Source organism: Tachysurus fulvidraco, chromosome 2 (genome assembly GCF_022655615.1).
Source record: "Tachysurus fulvidraco isolate hzauxx_2018 chromosome 2, HZAU_PFXX_2.0, whole genome shotgun sequence".
Taxonomy (NCBI): domain Eukaryota; kingdom Metazoa; phylum Chordata; class Actinopteri; order Siluriformes; family Bagridae; genus Tachysurus; species Tachysurus fulvidraco.
The window spans coordinates 37,624,479-37,643,355 of NC_062519.1; the positions used below are offsets into that span (position 1 = coordinate 37,624,479).

At 32.2% G+C, this 18,877-nt stretch overlaps 1 protein-coding gene across 7 annotated transcripts in view; it reads right to left on the reverse strand.

Annotated features, from left to right (window-relative positions):
- Window positions 1-18,877, reverse strand: part of LOC113646696 — a 34,887-nt gene that overhangs the window by 13,305 nt on the left and 2,705 nt on the right. Inside the window, exons 5-44 of one of the 7 annotated variants that reach the window (XM_047803136.1) lie at window positions 18,336-18,452; window positions 18,096-18,218; window positions 17,284-17,323; window positions 15,640-15,734; window positions 15,488-15,536; window positions 15,144-15,353; window positions 14,867-15,005; window positions 14,629-14,776; window positions 13,936-14,040; window positions 13,700-13,822; window positions 13,106-13,145; window positions 12,106-12,212; window positions 11,954-12,002; window positions 11,612-11,821; window positions 11,335-11,473; window positions 11,097-11,244; window positions 10,404-10,508; window positions 10,168-10,290; window positions 9,572-9,611; window positions 8,593-8,699; window positions 8,441-8,489; window positions 8,100-8,309; window positions 7,823-7,961; window positions 7,585-7,732; window positions 6,895-6,996; window positions 6,659-6,781; window positions 6,064-6,103; window positions 5,027-5,133; window positions 4,875-4,923; window positions 4,533-4,742; window positions 4,256-4,394; window positions 4,018-4,165; window positions 3,325-3,429; window positions 3,089-3,211; window positions 2,495-2,534; window positions 1,464-1,570; window positions 1,312-1,360; window positions 970-1,179; window positions 693-831; window positions 455-602 (exon numbers count right to left, since the gene is read on the reverse strand). In XM_047803136.1, the coding sequence (XP_047659092.1) occupies window positions 455-602; window positions 693-831; window positions 970-1,179; window positions 1,312-1,360; window positions 1,464-1,570; window positions 2,495-2,534; window positions 3,089-3,211; window positions 3,325-3,429; window positions 4,018-4,165; window positions 4,256-4,394; window positions 4,533-4,742; window positions 4,875-4,923; window positions 5,027-5,133; window positions 6,064-6,103; window positions 6,659-6,781; window positions 6,895-6,996; window positions 7,585-7,732; window positions 7,823-7,961; window positions 8,100-8,309; window positions 8,441-8,489; window positions 8,593-8,699; window positions 9,572-9,611; window positions 10,168-10,290; window positions 10,404-10,508; window positions 11,097-11,244; window positions 11,335-11,473; window positions 11,612-11,821; window positions 11,954-12,002; window positions 12,106-12,212; window positions 13,106-13,145; window positions 13,700-13,822; window positions 13,936-14,040; window positions 14,629-14,776; window positions 14,867-15,005; window positions 15,144-15,353; window positions 15,488-15,536; window positions 15,640-15,734; window positions 17,284-17,323; window positions 18,096-18,218; window positions 18,336-18,452 (4,602 nt within the window). The remainder of the gene's footprint in view (window positions 1-454; window positions 603-692; window positions 832-969; window positions 1,180-1,311; window positions 1,361-1,463; window positions 1,571-2,494; window positions 2,535-3,088; window positions 3,212-3,324; window positions 3,430-4,017; window positions 4,166-4,255; window positions 4,395-4,532; window positions 4,743-4,874; window positions 4,924-5,026; window positions 5,134-6,063; window positions 6,104-6,658; window positions 6,782-6,894; window positions 6,997-7,584; window positions 7,733-7,822; window positions 7,962-8,099; window positions 8,310-8,440; window positions 8,490-8,592; window positions 8,700-9,571; window positions 9,612-10,167; window positions 10,291-10,403; window positions 10,509-11,096; window positions 11,245-11,334; window positions 11,474-11,611; window positions 11,822-11,953; window positions 12,003-12,105; window positions 12,213-13,105; window positions 13,146-13,699; window positions 13,823-13,935; window positions 14,041-14,628; window positions 14,777-14,866; window positions 15,006-15,143; window positions 15,354-15,487; window positions 15,537-15,639; window positions 15,735-17,283; window positions 17,324-18,095; window positions 18,219-18,335; window positions 18,453-18,877) is intronic. The other 6 variants (XM_047803155.1, XM_047803158.1, XM_047803164.1 and 3 more) reach the window with 6 other exon arrangements.

An 18,877-nucleotide genomic window follows, 5' to 3' on the forward strand; every position in this document is an offset into this window, starting at 1 on the left:
CATTATCCAATAACTACTATCACAGCAGCTCCAACAGTATTTCCAACTCAAATCACATTTATATTAATGCGTTCATTTTAATATGTTGTTGTTTCTATAACTATCCATTCACAGATGCAGGGGATTTTATCCTAACCCAGAGGAATAAAAGTCTGGCAAGAGACTCTTTGTAGCTGCTATAATGTAAGTGAAAAAACTTTTGTTACACGTCTTAGAAATGCCACAACATTAGTAACAGTGAGTAGCATTGAGATGTTGAAAAATTGGCACGGTTTAGGAGGAATAGAGAAAATTGTGATGTGTTGTTATTATAAAATAATCCACTTCAGGGTGGTAACAGTAATTCTGCTTCGTGTTAAGCTACATTGCAACATTACATCATGTCTTTGACTATTTTCCTATTTCAGTGTTTGATTCCTTATTCAATTTAGAATCAGCAATGACTGATAATTACCTTTGGAGCAGAGATCTTTACACTCCCATCAACTGGGTTCAACATGCTTATATTAAAAACAGTCATTTTAAAATTCGTGTAGTTTTTGGTTATGTTCGACTCATTAAACGTTGAGTTGATCTGCTGATCGATGAATTCCTTCTCTTTCCTGTGTTGCACAGAAATCAACATATATTTCTGTCAAATTTTCTAGACAAATACCGATCAGTTCTTTATCTGAATCTGTTTGTTTTCTTACTTGAAGTATATATCTGCAGAAAATGATTTATTACACATATCCTGTGCATTAATTAGTCTTGTGAAGTCCATTGTGTTTATAGATGTATTCATTTCATAGGAGTTACACTTTGTGATGTTACATGTGATGATTTTCTCACCTAAAATTTTATTTAAAATAAAAAAGGATTAGGATTAGGGTTATAATACGACTAATTAACAAATACCGAATAATGTATCACTTAAATTAATGCTAAGAAATTGCAGATTCATTCAAGAAAACTAAAACTGTGACTCACCCTTACAAAAGACCAGCTGAGTTTTGCGTTGACCTGTGATTGTAGAATTTAGTGTCAGATTTGTTATGTTTATCACACCAGTTATGTCTGTGGTGAGATTGACAGAACTACACTCTACATAACACCGATCCTCTCCCCAGGTACAGAGTGATGTAGAATGGTTCTTTTGAAATGTCAATTCTGTGCTGTTGAAGAAAATATAGTTCTCATCTGCATAAAGAGAAAACATAAAGAAACAAGTAAACCACAATCCACCGATTATTGCTGTAGGATAAACAAGTTAATTAATGAACAATGATGAGTGAGTGATAAAAAAACCCAAAAAACACAAAAGACCACAACCTGTGTCATCACTACAGGGCAGGTTTTCATGCTGCAGCTTCATGGGCACCTAAAGAGTAAAAAACACACAAATATACAAACAGAGATACAGATTTATTACCACAACAATAGTAGTTTACTCACTAGATTTCTGATACTAATTCAGTGCTTACCAGAAATACAGCAAATGGGGTCATGTGATTATATGAGCAGTTTACAGTGTTGCTGCTGTTAGAATTCTCCAGGTTGGTGAAAGACCCAGTGTCACTCCACTTGTGCTCTAAATGGGACCAAATAAGACACTTTGGTTAGTTTTATCATAATAGCTGCAAACCGGTAGGATTCTGTGTGTAAACATGAAGCAGACGATTGGAAAATGATGCTAGACACTCGTCAGTTTTCATTAGATGGATATATATATATCCAAAAAAAATAAAAAAAGTATATACACACACATATATATTACATAGTTCCTATGTTATGATATTTAAATGTTCAGTTTATTTTATCAAAAAAATATTTGAATTATAAACTATCTATCTATCTATCTATCTATCTATCTATCTATCTATCTATCTATCTATCTATCTATCTATCTATCTATCTATCTATCTATCTATCTATCTATCTATCTATTCGTGTATTTATATAAAATTCTCTTTTATAATATTTAATGTCCTTAAAGTTGTTTTTGTTCTTTTTTTGTTTCACCTCATGCATTATACTTTTATCTCATACATTTTGTTACATACAGAAGTTTTAAGAGGCCATACTTTATTATATTTTTTCCTTTTTTTTTTGTTTTGTCATGCTACAACTGTATTTTTCTCGTTATCTAGACATAACAAAAGTTATTTTGCATTATAACGTTGATAACACTTAACAATTGACAGTATTTAAGAGTATAAAGGCTCGACCTTTAACGTAAATCCAATACATATTAACATTGGGGTACATGCAGAGATCATGACAAAATAAAGTCGTGATCACGACAATACAACATTTATGTCGAGATAACAAGAAAATGAAGTTTTTATCATGACAAAACAAGAAAGAGGAAATATAATAATGCATGGCCTTTTAACACCTCCATAGTTACATCTATACTTTATGCAGTTTAATAAATATATAAACAAAAGTTTTAATCCAACCCCATGTGTACAAGTAAATAAAACTTTTCAGGACTTGAGAAAATCCTCCATACCTTTTTCATCATAGAACATGCATGACAGCTTAGAGTTTACCTATTGGAATAAACACAACAGAATAATGAACAAATAGATAAAATAACATTTTCTGACTTTTTTCCCCACACATGATTATATCATTAGAATATAAAACAATAAACTTTACAATAATCACGTGATTAAAGTGCATCACATCTGAACAATTAAACCAGATGTACTACATGTAACATAAAAACAAATGGATGATTATTACGTTTGACTAATTTCATTCAATCGGATTATTAAATTGATTTGATTTGATTAATCAGCCAATAAAAAATCAATCAATAAATAAAAGGTGTGTAATACGGGTGCAAAAAAAATCGTGACGAAAAAAACATAAATTATGTGCAAAAGTCACATATTAAAAGTAAACATGAAAAGAAATGAAACCCAAACACTTTTCTTATGTGCAAATCCATGTGTGCCAATGTACAACATAAATCATTTGATAATTCTCATGTGAAGTTTATGAGACTTTTCCATAAGGGAAGAAAGTGCCATGAGCCTGAACAAGATTATAAGGAAGCCCAAACTATGATCTGAAAAAATATATTAGTGTATTCACTTACGAGGTTTATTTTGGTACTATTCACTGGAAACTTGATGAAAAGCAGTTTGGTCAAGTCCTTGCGCCCAGATCCTATGGTTTCGACACGAACAATTTGGGACATCAACACCGTGTTTGAGTTATTCTGTGGAAATGTGCAGAAACGTTATATGGATTTATATTCATGGGGAAAAAGCTTGAGCATCTACTAGAAATCTATGCCATTTAAAACTATTGTGAACATGTACTAAAACTTACGTTAAACTTTTCAGCAGTTCCGTATCTCACTACAGTGACAAGGGAATTATTTGTAGATGATTCAGTAGGGAAGAAAACATCTATGGCTTGATCCTGATCAGACCACTATCAGACAGTAAAGACAGATTTTATTCAGATCACACATCATTCACTTAAACATTCTGTAACAGAATATTTTCATTATCTTGGTGGTTTTAATTATTGGAGGTTTCTATCACTAATATTCCTACTAGTTTATTCATTATCCAATAACTACTATCACAGCAGCTCCAACAGTATTTCCAACTCAAATCACATTTATATTAATGCGTTCATTTTAATATGTTGTTGTTTCTATAACTATCCATTCACAGATGCAGGGGATTTTATCCGAACCCAGAGGAATAAAAGTCTGGCAAGAGACTCTTTGTAGCTGCTATAATGTAAGTGAAAAAACTTTTGTTACACGTCTTAGAAATGCCACAACATTAGTAACAGTGAGTAGCATTGAGATGTTGAAAAATTGCCACGGTTTAGGAGGAATAGAGAAAATTGTGATGTGTTGTTATTATAAAATAATCCACTTCAGGGTGGTAACAGTAATTCTGCTTCGTGTTAAGCTACATTGCAACATTACATCATGTCTTTGACTATTTTCCTATTTCAGTGTTTGATTCCTTATTCAATTTAGAATCAGCAATGACTGATAATTACCTTTGGAGCAGAGATCTTTACACTCCCATCAACTGGGTTCAACATGCTTATATTAAAAACAGTCATTTTAAAAATCGTGACGTTTATGGTTATGCTTGACTCATTAAACGTTGAGTTGATCTGCTGATCGATGAATTCCTTCTCTTTCCTGTGTTGCACAGAAATCAACATATATTTCTGTCAAATTTTCTAGACAAATACCGATCAGTTCTTCATCTGAATCTGTTTGTTTACTTACTCAAAGTATATATCTGCAGAAAATGATTTATTACACATATCCTGTGCTTTAATTAGTCTTGTGAAGTCCATTGTGTTTATAGATGTATTCATTTCATAGGAGTTACACTTTGTGATGTTAAATGTGATGATTTTCTCACCTAAAATTTCATTTAAAATAAAAAAGGATTAGGGTTAGGGTTATAATACGACTAATTAACAAATACCGAATAATGTATCACTTAAATTAATGCTAAGAAATTGCAGATTCATTCAAGAAAACTCAAACTGTGACTCACCCTTCCAAAAGACCAGCTGAGTTTCGTGTTGACCTGTGATTGTAGAATTTAGTGTCAGATTTGTTATGTTTATCACACCAGTTATGTCTGTGGTGAGATTGACAGAACTACACTCTACATAACACCGATCCTCTCCCCAGGTACAGAGTGATGTAGAATGGTTCTTTTGAAATGTCAATTCTGTGCTGTTGAAGAAAATACAGTTCTCATCTGCATAAAGAGAAAACATAAAGAAACAAGTAAACCACAATCCACCGATTATTGCTGTAGGATAAACAAGTTAATTAATGAACAATGATGAGTGAGTGATAAAAAAACACAAAAAACACAAAAGACCACAACCTGTGTCATCACTACAGGGCAGGTTTTCCTGCTGCAGCTTCATGGGCACCTAAAGAGTAAAAAACACACAAATATACAAACAGAGATACAGATTTATTACCACAACAATAGTAGTTTACTCACTAGATTTCTGATACTGATTCAGTGCTTACCAGAAATACAGCAAATGGGGTCATGTGATTATATGAGCAGTTTACAGTGTTGCTGCTGTTAGAATTCTCCAGGTTGGTGAAAGACCCAGTGTCACTCCACTTGTGCTCTAAATGGGACCAAATAAGACACTTTGGTTAGTTTTATCATAATAGCTGCAAACCGGTAGGATTCTGTGTGTAAACATGAAGCAGACGATTGGAAAATGATGCTAGACACTCGTCAGTTTTCATTAGATGGATATATATATCCAAAAAAAAATAAAAAAAAGTATATACACACACATATATATTACATAGTTCCTATGTTACGATATCTAAATGTTCAGTTTATCTTATTAAAAAAATATTTGAATTATAAACTATCTATCTATCAATCTATCAATCTATCTATCTATCTATCTATCTATCTATCTATCTATCTATCTATCTATCTATCTATCTATCTATCTATCTATCTATCTATCTATCTATTCGTGTATTTATATAAAATTCTCTTTTATAATATTTAATGTCCTTAAAGTTGTTTTTGTTCTTTTTTTGTTTCACCTCATGCATTATACTTTTATCTCATACATTTTGTTACATACAGAAGTTTTAAGAGGCCATACTTTATTATATTTTTTCCTTTTTTTTGTTTTGTCATGCTACAACTTTATTCTTCTCGTTATCTTGACATAACAAAAGTTATTTTGCATTATAACGTTGATAACACTTAACAATTGACAGTATTTAAGAGAATAAAGGCTCGACCTTTAACGTAAATCCAATACATATTAACATTGGGGTACATGCAGAGATCATGACAAAATAAAGTCGTGATCACGACAATACAACATTTATGTCGAGATAACAAGAAAATGAAGTTTTTATCATGACAAAACAAGAAAGAGGAAATATAATAATGCATGGCCTTTTAACACCTCCATAGTTACATCTATACTTTATGCAGTTTAATAAATATATAAACAAAAGTTTTAATCCAACCCCATGTGTACAAGTAAATAAAACTTTTCAGGACTTGAGAAAATCCTCCATACCTTTTTCATCATAGAACATACATGACAGCGTAGAGTTTACCTATTGGAATAAACACAACAGAATAATGAACAAATAGATAAAATAACATTTTCTGACTTTTTTCCCCACACATGATTATATCATTAGAATATAAAACAATAAACTTTACAATAATCACGTGATTAAAGTGCATCACATCTGAACAATTAAACCAGATGTACTACATGTAACATAAAAACAAATGGATCATTATTACATTTGACTAATTTCATTCAATCGGATCATTAAATTGATTTGATTTGATTAATCAGCCAATAAAAAAATCAATCAATAAATAAAAGGTGTGTAATACGGGTGCAAAAAAAATTGTGACGAAAAAAACATAAATTATGTGCAAAAATCACATATTAAAAGTAAACATGAAAAGAAATGAAACCCAAACACTTTTCTTATGTGCAAATCCATGTGTGCCAATGTACAACATAAATCATTTGATAATTCTCATGTGAAGTTTATGAGACTTTTCCATAAGGGAAGAAAGTGCCATGAGCCTGAACAAGATTATAAGGAAGCCCAAACTATGATCTGAAAAAATATATTAGTGTATTCACTTACGAGGTTTATTTTTGTACTGTTCACTGGAAACTTGATAAAAAGCAGTTTGGTCAAGAGCTTGCGCCCAGATCCTATGGTTTCGACACGAACAATTTGGGACATCAACACCATGTTTGAGTTATTCTGTGGAAATGTGCAGAAACGTTATATGGATTTATATTCATGGGGAAAAAGCTTGAGCATCTACTAGAAATCTATGCCATTTAAAACTATTGTGAACATGTACTAAAACTTACGTTAAACTTTTCAGCAGTTCCGTATCTCACTACAGCGACACGGGAATAATTTGTAGATTCAGTAGGGAAGAATACGTCTATGGGTTGATCCTGATCAGACCACTATCAGACAGTAAAGACAGATTTTATTCAGATCACACATCATTCACTTAAACATTCTGTAACAGAATATTTTCATTATCTTGGTGGTTTTAATTGTTGGAGGTTTGTATCACTAATATTCCTACTAGTTTATTCATTATCCAATAACTACTATCACAGCAGCTCCAACAGTATTTCCAACTCAAATCACATTTATATTAATGCGTTCATTTTAATATGTTGTTGTTTCTATAACTATCCATTCACAGATGCAAGGGAGTTTATCCTAACCCAGAGGAATAAAAGTCTGGCAAGAGACTCTTTGTAGCTGCTATAATGTAAGTGAAAAAACTTTTGTTACACGTCTTAGAAATGCCACAACATTAGTAACAGTGAGTAGCATTGAGATGTTGAAAAATTGCCACGGTTTAGGAGGAATAGAGAAAATTGTGATGTGTTGTTATTATAAAATAATCCACTTCAGGGTGGTAACAGTAATTCTGCTTCGTGTTAAGCTACATTGCAACATTACATCATGTCTTTGACTATTTTCCTATTTCAGTGTTTGATTCCTTATTCAATTTAGAATCAGCAATGACTGATAATTACCTTTGGAGCAGAGATCTTTACACTCCCATCAACTGGGTTCAACATGCTTATATTAAAAACAGTCATTTTAAAATTCGTGTAGTTTTTGGTTATGTTCGACTCATTAAACGTTGAGTTGATCTGCTGATCGATGAATTCCTTCTCTTTCCTGTGTTGCACAGAAATCAACATATATTTCTGTCAAATTTTCTAGACAAATACCGATCAGTTCTTCATCTGAATCTGTTTGTTTACTTACTCGAAGTATATTTCTGCAGAAAATGATTTATTACACATATCCTGTGCTTTAATTAGTCTTGTGAAGTCCATTGTGTTTATAGATGTATTCATTTCATAGGAGTTACACTTTGTGATGTTACATGTGATGATTTTCTCACCTAAAATTTTATTTAAAATAAAAAAGGATTAGGATTAGGGTTATAATACGACTAATTAACAAATACCGAATAATGTATCACTTAAATTAATGCTAAGAAATTGCAGATTCATTCAAGAAAACTCAAACTGTGACTCACCCTTACAAAAGACCAGCTGAGTTTTGCGTTGTCCTGTGATTGTAGAATTTAGTGTCAGATTTGTTATGTTTATCACACCAGTTATGTTTGTGGTGAGATTGACAGAACTACACTCTACATAACACCGATCCTCTCCCCAGGTACAGAGTGATGTAGAATGGTTCTTTTGAAATGTCAATTCTGTGCTGTTGAAGAAAATATAGTTCTCATCTGCATAAAGAGAAAACATAAAGAAACAAGTAAACCACAATCCACCGATTATTGCTGTAGGATAAACAAGTTAATTAATGAACAATGATGAGTGAGTGATAAAAAAGACAAAAAACACAAAAGACCACAACCTGTGTCATCACTACAGGGCAGGTTTTCCTGCTGCAGCTTCATGGGCACCTAAAGAGTAAAAAACACACAAATATACAAACAGAGATACAGATTTATTACCACAACTATAGTAGTTTACTCATTAGATTTCTGATACTGATTCAGTGCTTACCAGAAATACAGCAAATGGGGTCATGTGATTATATGAGCAGTTTACAGTGTTGCTGCTGTTAGAATTCTCCAGGTTGGTGAAAGACCCAGTGTCACTCCACTTGTGCTCTAAATGGGACCAAATAAGACACTTTGGTTAGTTTGATCATAATAGCTGCAAACCGGTAGGATTCTGTGTGTAAACATGAAGCAGACGATTGGAAAATGATGCTAGACACTCGTCAGTTTTCATTAGATGGATATATATATATCCAAAAAAAAATAAAAAAAAGTATATACACACACATATATATTACATAGTTCCTATGTTATGATATTTAAATGTTCAGTTTATTTTATCAAAAAAATATTTGAATTATAAACTATCTATCTATCTATCTATCTATCTATCTATCTATCTATCTATCTATCTATCTATCTATCTATCTATCTATCTATCTATCTATCTATCTATCTATTCGTGTATTTATATAAAATTCTCTTTTATAATATTTAATGTCCTTAAAGTTGTTTTTGTTCTTTTTTTGTTTCACCTCATGCATTATACTTTTATCTCATACATTTTGTTACATACAGAAGTTTTAAGAGGCCATACTTTATTATATCGTTATCTTGACATAACAAAAGTTATTTTGCATTATAACGTTGATAACACTTAACAATTGACAGTATTTAAGAGAATAAAGGCTCGACCTTTAACGTAAATCCAATACATATTAACATTGGGGTACATGCAGAGATCATGACAAAATAAAGTCGTGATCACGACAATACAACATTTATGTCGAGATAACAAGAAAATGAAGTTTTTATCATGACAAAACAAGAAAGAGGAAATATAATAATGCATGGCCTTTTAACACCTCCATAGTTACATCTATACTTTATGCAGTTTAATAAATATATAAACAAAAGTTTTAATCCAACCCCATGTGTACATGTAAATAAAACTTTTCAGGACTTGAGAAAATCCTCCATACCTTTTTCATCATAGAACATACATGACAGCTTAGAGTTTACCTATTGGAATAAACACAACAGAATAATGAACAAATAGATAAAATAACATTTTCTGACTTTTTTCCCCACACATGATTATATCATTAGAATATAAAACAACAAACTTTTCAATAATCACGTGATTAAAGTGAATCACATCTGAACAATTAAACAGATGTACTACATGTAACATAAAAACAAATGGATGATTATTACGTTTGACTAATTTCATTCAATCGGATCAATAAATTGATTTGATTTGATTAATCAGCCAATAAAAAACATCAATCAATAAATAAAAGGTGTGTAATACAGGTGCAAAAAAATCATGTGAGGAAAAAAACATAAATTATGTGCAAAAATCACATATTAAAAGTAAACATGAAAAGAAATGAAACCCAAACACTTTTCTTATGTGCAAATCCATGTGTGCCAATGTACAACATAAATCATTTGATAATTCTCATGTGAAGTTTTTGAGACTTTTCCATAAGGGAAGAAAGTGCCATGAGCCTGAACAAGATTATAAGGAAGCCCAAACTATGATCTGAAAAAATATATTCGTGTATTCACTTACGAGGTTTATTTTGGTACTATTCACTGGAAACTTGATAAAAAGCAGTTTGGTCAAGTCCTTGCGCCCAGATCCTATGGTTTCGACACGAACAATTTGGGACATCAACACCGTGTTTGAGTTATTCTGTGGAAATGTGCAGAAACGTTATATGGATTTATATTCATAGGGAAAAATCTTGAGCATCTATTAGAAATATATGGCAATTAAAACTATTGTGAACATGTACTAAAACTTACGTTAAACTTTTCAGCAGTTCCGTATCTCACTACAGCGACAAGGGAATAATTTGTAGATGATTCAGTAGGGAAGAATACGTCTATGGGTTGATCCTGATCAGACCACTATCAGACAGTAAAGACAGATTTTATTCAGATCACACATCATTCACTTAAACATTCTGAAACAGAATATTTTCATTATCTTGGTGGTTTTAATTGTTGGAGGTTTCTATCACTAATATTCCTACTAGTTTATTCATTATCCAATAACTACTATCACAGCAGCTCCAACAGTATTTCCAACTCAAATCACATTTATATTAATGCGTTCATTTTAATATGTTGTTGTTTCTATAACTATCCATTCACAGATGCAGGGGATTTTATCCTAACCCAGAGGAATAAAAGTCTGGCAAGAGACTCTTTGTAGCTGCTATAATGTAAGTGAAAAAACTTTTGTTACACGTCTTAGAAATGCCACAACATTAGTAACAGTGAGTAGCATTGAGATGTTGAAAAATTGCCACGGTTTAGGAGGAATAGAGAAAATTGTGATGTGTTGTTATTATAAAATAATCCACTTCAGGGTGGTAACAGTAATTCTGCTTCGTGTTAAGCTACATTGCAACATTACATCATGTCTTTGACTATTTTCCTATTTCAGTGTTTGATTCCTTATTCAATTTAGAATCAGCAATGACTGATAATTACCTTTGGAGCAGAGATCTTTACACTCCCATCAACTGGATTCAACATGCTTATATTAAAAACAGTCATTTTAAAAATCGTGACGTTTATGGTTATGCTTGACTCATTAAACGTTGAGTTGATCTGCTGATCGATGAATTCCTTCTCTTTCCTGTGTTGCACAGAAATCAACATATATTTCTGTCAAATTTTCTAGACAAATACCGATCAGTTCTTCATCTGAATCTGTTTGTTTACTTACTCGAAGTATATTTCTGCAGAAAATGATTTATTACACATATCCTGTGCTTTAATTAGTCTTGTGAAGTCCATTGTGTTTATAGATGTATTCATTTCATAGGAGTTACACTTTGTGATGTTAAATGTGATGATTTTCTCACCTAAAATTTCATTTAAAATAAAAAAGGATTAGGGTTAGGGTTATAATACGACTAATTAACAAATACCGAATAATGTATCACTTAAATTAATGCTAAGAAATTGCAGATTCATTCAAGAAAACTCAAACTGTGACTCACCCTTCCAAAAGACCAGCTGAGTTTCGTGTTGACCTGTGATTGTAGAATTTAGTGCCAGATTTGTTATGTTTATCACACCAGTTATGTCTGTGGTGAGATTGACAGAACTACACTCTACATAACACCGATCCTTTCCCCAGGTACAGAGTGATGTAGAATGGTTCTTTTGAAATGTCAATTCTGTGCTGTTGAAGAAAATAAAGTTCTCATCTGCATAAAGAGAAAACATAAAGAAACAAGTAAACCACAATCCACCGATTATTGCTGTAGGATAAACAAGTTAATTAATGAACAATGATGAGTGAGTGATAAAAAAACACAAAAAACACAAAAGACCACAACCTGTGTCATCACTACAGGGCAGGTTTTCATGCTGCTGCTTCATGGGCACCTAAAGAGTAAAAAACACACAAATATACAAACAGAGATACAGATTTATTACCACAACTATAGTAGTTTACTCACTAGATTTCTGATACTGATTCAGTGCTTACCAGAAATACAGCAAATGGGGTCATGTGATTATATGAGCAGTTTACAGTGTTGCTGCTGTTAGAATTCTCCAGGTTGGTGAAAGACCCAGTGTCACTCCACTTGTGCTCTAAATGGGACCAAATAAGACACTTTGGTTAGTTTTATCATAATAGCTGCAAACCGGTAGGATTCTGTGTGTAAACATGAAGCAGACGATTGGAAAATGATGCTAGACACTCGTCAGTTTTCATTAGATGGATATATATATATCCAAAAAAAATAAAAAAAAGTATATACACACACATATATATTACATAGTTCCTATGTTATGATATTTAAATGTTCAGTTTATTTTATCAAAAAAATATTTGAATTATAAACTATCTATCTATCTATCTATCTATCTATCTATCTATCTATCTATCTATCTATCTATCTATCTATCTATCTATTCGTGTATTTATATAAAATTCTCTTTTATAATATTTAATGTCCTTAAAGTTGTTTTTGTTCTTTTTTTGTTTCACCTCATGCATTATACTTTTATCTCATACATTTTGTTACATACAGAAGTTTTAAGAGGCCATACTTTATTATATTTTTTTCTTTTTTTTTTGTTTTGTCATGCTACAACTTTATTTTTCTCGTTATCTTGACATAACAAAAGTTATTTTGCATTATAACATTGATAACACTTAACAATTGACAGTATTTAAGAGAATAAAGGCTCGACCTTTAACGTAAATCCAATACATATTAACATTGGGGTACATGCAGAGATCATGACAAAATAAAGTCGTGATCACGACAATACAACATTTATGTCGAGATAACAAGAAAATGAAGTTTTTATAATGACAAAACAAGAAAGAGGAAATATAATAATGCATGGCCTTTTAAGACCTCCATAGTTACATCTATACTTTATGCAGTTTAATAAATATATAAACAAAAGTTTTAATCCAACCCCATGTGTACAAGTAAATAAAACTTTTCAGGACTTGAGAAAATCCTCCATACCTTTTTCATCATAGAACATACATGACAGCTTAGAGTTTACCTATTGGAATAAACACAACAGAATAATGAACAAATAGATAAAATAACATTTTCTGACTTTTTTCCCCACACATGATTATATCATTAGAATATAAAACAACAAACTTTACAATAATCACGTGATTAAAGTGCATCACATCTGAACAATTAAACCAGATGTACTACATGTAACATAAAAACAAATGGATGATTATTACGTTTGACTAATTTCATTCAATCGGATCATTAAATTGATTTGATTTGATTAATCAGCCAATAAAAAATCAATCAATAAATAAAAGGTGTGTAATACGGGTGCAAAAAAAATCGTGACGAAAAAAACATAAATTATGTGCAAAAGTCACATATTAAAAGTAAACATGAAAAGAAATGAAACCCAAACACTTTTCTTATGTGCAAATCCATGTGTGCCAATGTACAACATAAATCATTTGATAATTCTCATGTGAAGTTTATGAGACTTTTCCATAAGGGAAGAAAGTGCCATGAGCCTGAACAAGATTATAACGAAGCCCAAACTATGATCTGAAAAAATATATTAGTGTATTCACTTACGAGGTTTATTTTGGTACTATTCACTGGAAACTTGATAAAAAGCAGTTTGGTCAAGTCCTTGCGCCCAGATCCTATGGTTTCGACACGAACAATTTGGGACATCAACACCGTGTTTGAGTTATTCTGTGGAAATGTGCAGAAACGTTATATGGATTTATATTCATGGGGAAAAATCTTGAGCATCTATTAGAAATATATGTCAATTAAAACTATTGTGAACATGTACTAAAACTTACGTTAAACTTTTCAGCAGTTCCGTATCTCACTACAGCGACAAGGGAATCATTTGTAGATGATTCAGTAGGGAAGAATACGTCTATGGGTTGATCCTGATCAGACCACTATCAGACAGTAAAGACAGATTTTATTCAGATCACACATCATTCACTTAAACATTCTGAAACAGAATATTTTCATTATCTTGGTGGTTTTAATTGTTGGAGGTTTCTATCACTAATATTCCTACTAGTTTATTCATTATCCAATAACTACTATCACAGCAGCTCCAACAGTATTTCCAACTCAAATCACATTTATATTAATGCGTTCATTTTAATATGTTGTTGTTTCTATAACTATCCATTCACAGATGCAGGGGATTTTATCCTAACCCAGAGGAATAAAAGTCTGGCAAGAGACTCTTTGTAGCTGCTATAATGTAAGTGAAAAAACTTTTGTTACACGTCTTAGAAATGCCACAACATTAGTAACAGTGAGTAGCATTGAGATGTTGAAAAATTGGCACGGTTTAGGAGGAATAGAGAAAATTGTGATGTGTTGTTATTATAAAATAATCCACTTCAGGGTGGTAACAGTAATTCTGCTTCGTGTTAAGCTACATTGCAACATTACATCATGTCTTTGACTAATTTCCTATTTCAGTGTTTGATTCCTTATTCAATTTAGAATCAGCAATGACTGATAATTACCTTTGGAGCAGAGATCTTTACACTCCCATCAACTGGGTTCAACATGCTTATATTAAAAACAGTCATTTTAAAATTCGTGTAGTTTTTGGTTATGTTCGACTCATTAAACGTTGAGTTGATCTGCTGATCGATGAATTCCTTCTCTTTCCTGTGTTGCACAGAAATCAACATATATTTCTGTCAAATTTTCTAGACAAATACCGATCAGTTTTTTATCTGAATCTGTTTGTTTACTTACTCGAGGTATATATCTGCAGAAAATGATTTATTACACATATCCTGTGCTTTAATTAGTCTTGTGAAGTCCATTGTGTTTATAGATGTATTCATTTCATAGGAGTTACACTTTGTGATGTTACATGTGATGATTTTCTCACCTAAAATTTTATTTAAAATAAAAAAGGATTAGGGTTAGGGTTATAATACGACTAATTAACAAATACCGAATAATGTATCACTTAAATTAATGCTAAGAAATTGCAGATTCATTCAAGAAAACTCAAACTGTGACTCACCCTTACAAAAGACCAGCTGAGTTTTGCGGTGACCTGTGATTGTAGAATTTAGTGCCAGATTTGTTATGTTTATCACACCAGTTATGTCTGTGGTGAGATTGACAGAACTACACTCTACATAACACCGATCCTCTCCCCAGGTACAGAGTGATGTAGAATGGTTCTTTTGAAATGTCAATTCTGTGCTGTTGAAGAAAATATAGTTCTCATCTGCATAAAGAGAAAACATAAAGAAACAAGTAAACCACAATCCACCGATTATTGCTGTAGGATAAACAAGTTAATTAATGAACAATGATGAGTGAGTGATAAAAAACCCCCCAAAAAACACAAAAGACCACAACCTGTGTCATCACTACAGGGCAGGTTTTCCTGCTGCTGCTTCATGGGCACCTAAAGAGTAAAAAACACACAAATATACAAACAGAGATACAGATTTATTACCACAACTATAGTAGTTTACTCACTAGATTTCTGATACTGATTCGGTGCTTACCAGAAATACAGCAAAGAGGGACATGTGATTATATGAGCAGTTTACAGTGTTGTTCTCCAGGTTGGTGAAAGACCCCATGTCACTCCAACGGTTTGCTAAATGGGACCAAATAAGATTATCTGGTTAGTTTTAACATAATATCTGCAGACAGGAAGGATTCTGTGTGTCAGCATGAATAAGACTGAAAAACGATGCTGGACGCTCAAGCATCTGGGTGTCATTATGGCTTAGACAATTTCCTGCCCGAACACAAGGGGGCGGTTTGGCAGGGGTTAGTTTTTTCTTGTGTCATGATTTTGATTTTCTGTTTTTGCGTTCTCATGTGTGTTTACATACCTGTTCCTCAATGCTTACTAATTAGACTCACTATTTATTATCTGTTGTTGAGTTTGTTACCGGTGGGCGCTAATTTAATTAAATTAAATTTAATTAAATTTAATTTGTTATGTTTTTTGGATGTTGTACTTTTCAGTTTTCTTTTCTGGTATTTTCTTGTATTTCTTGTTTTGTATTTTAGTTGCTCAGTTTCCCACCTAGTGTTTCCCTGTGTGCTTTGGGTTGGTTATTTTATTAATAATACCCCATGTCTGCTATCCCTGAATTTAATTGTAGATTTTTCACCCCTCTCCTGACAGAAAGGTCTGAGTCGAGTCAGTTGTGTTTCTGTGATCTTCCTGAGAACAACTGATGTGATATTATACACTTTACTAATTCTTAATCTTTTCATCTCCAGTCCAGTTAATAACAGTAGTAATTATTATTAGTTATTAAAAAAATTCAGGGAGTTTAAGGGCTTAATGTGGCATTATGTTTGATTGCTATACAGTAAATAGCATGGAGTAATCACTAAGTTATAATCTGTGTGCAGTTTGTTAGTAACAAGGATTCTGTGAATCTTTTTAAAGCAGGCAGATGTGAAGGGAAAAGTCAGTAGGGGGCGCTGGCAGTATAATAGATACACTGCCTGATACACAGGAACATTTCAGTACCTACACGATACTGTATACAGTGACAGGGTGTTTAACAGGGAACTTGGTTACTTCCTTATAATCTACCAGTTGAAACCTAGACTAAGGGTGATTTCATAAAGAATTACCTTTAACCTCCATGGTGAGTAATCTAGTATAATAGGTGTACTTAGTAGTCTTAACTATGTGGATGTGTAAGCCTAGCGGTTAAGGTGCTAGACTACCAATCGGAAGGTTGTGAGTTCGATTCCCATGTTAACTAGGCAGCCACTGCTAGGCCCTAACCCCTCAACTGCTCAGTTGTATAAAATTGCTCTAGATAAGGGCATCTGCTAAATGCTGTAATGTAATGTAATGTGGGATGTGGTATGTGGTAGCTCAGTGGTTAAGGTTGCTACTGCAGGGCTCAAGTGTATACACTCAGGTGAATAAACTGAAATAAGACAATGTAAGTCACTCTGAATAAGAGTGTCTGCTAAATACTGTAAATGTAATGTAACTTTTGAGGAGTATTAGCATGATAAAGGCATCAATACCAAATATTCAAATTATAAACCAACCAATCATCTCTACCAATCTATGAATGTTAATTCTGAATTCAGGTTCTGGTCATGGTTAGTTCACATCACTATTGCACCAACAATAACGAACTAAACCTCAAAACATTTCTACATACTTGTTTCATCATAGAACCGGCATGACAGGTTGTAGCTTCCCTATAAAAATAACCACAAACATACAAACAAAAATAATAGTAAATTATCAATAAATTAACCATTTCCACATGTGATTATATGAATGATATGTAAACATGGGTTTTAACCTCTTATGGCCTGAAATTAAGGTAACCACATCTCACGTCATCTGAACAACAACGGCTCAAATGTGACAATAAAAAAACAACATATACACACAAATTAAAAAATGCCCTAAAAGTGAAAGCTGTGTATAACTTATGTGTGAAATAATAATAATAATAATAATAATAATAATAATAATAACAATAATAATAATAATAAATACATAAATAAATAAATAAATAAATAAATAAATAAATAAATAAATAAATAAATACATTGAAATTAGAATATTAAAAATCATGTTGGGAAATACAGAAATTAACAACATTAAAAAAAAAAAGACCTATCAAAATAAAACCCATGACCTACTGTATATGAAAAGAAAGAACCCTGTAAAAAATGGCTACAAATAATAAAAATAAATAAATAAATAACATAAAAATAAGTAAAGCATGTAAAAAAACGCTTAAAAAATGAAACCACATGAACTATGTATAAAAAAATATATGGAAAATATAATGTGAAGAATTAAAGAAAAAACACAATTGTAAATTTCAAATGCAAATCATGTTCATACGTGTACTGTAGTTTATCGGACTTATTTGACTAGGAAAGTGCCACAAACCTAGACAGAATGCTAAGGATGACAAAACTGTGATCACAAAAATATAATACAAACACAACTTACATCTATTTCTTTACTGCTGTTCAATGGAAAATTGATAACAATTTGATCGGACAAGTCCTTTATCTCGCATCCGACAGATTTGATGCGGATGACTTTGGACCTCAGCAGAATGTTTGAGTCATTCTGTGAAAATGTGCAGAAATGTATGAAGACTTATATTATGGGAAAAAATATGAACTCGAGCATTCAGCAGAAACATTCATTATTTAAAGAGATTATGATGGTTTATTTAAGACTTACTGTAAACTGTTGAGCACGGGGATATGTCACTATAGCAACTTTGCTCTGGTTCACTGTGACATTTAGAAAAGGTTTAGTGAGGATGAATACGTTAATTGGTGGATCATCTTCAGACAGCTATGAAACAATAGAGACAGATATCAGATGCCATTTACTTAATCACTTCAAAGAGAAAGGAGTTCATTATTTTGGTCATTTTAACTGTCAGGTGTTTTTAGTTATTATTATTTCTTCAATTACATCACTGTACTGTTTAAGGTGTTGGACTACTGATTGGAAGACTGGGACTTTAAATCCCCGGATCACCATCAGCCACTGCTGGGCCTTTGACCAAGGCCCTTAACCCTCAACTGCACGCTCGACTGCTTAGTATAAATGAGATAAAGTTAATGAGATAAATCACTCTGGATAAGGGTGTCTGCCAAATAGGGTAATGTAATTATTAAATTACATTATTAATGTATTTTTATAACAGGAGAACTGACAGTTTATCAGTGACAGACAGTGAGGAGAATAAAAAAAAGAGCTTGTTGTGGGCTCTC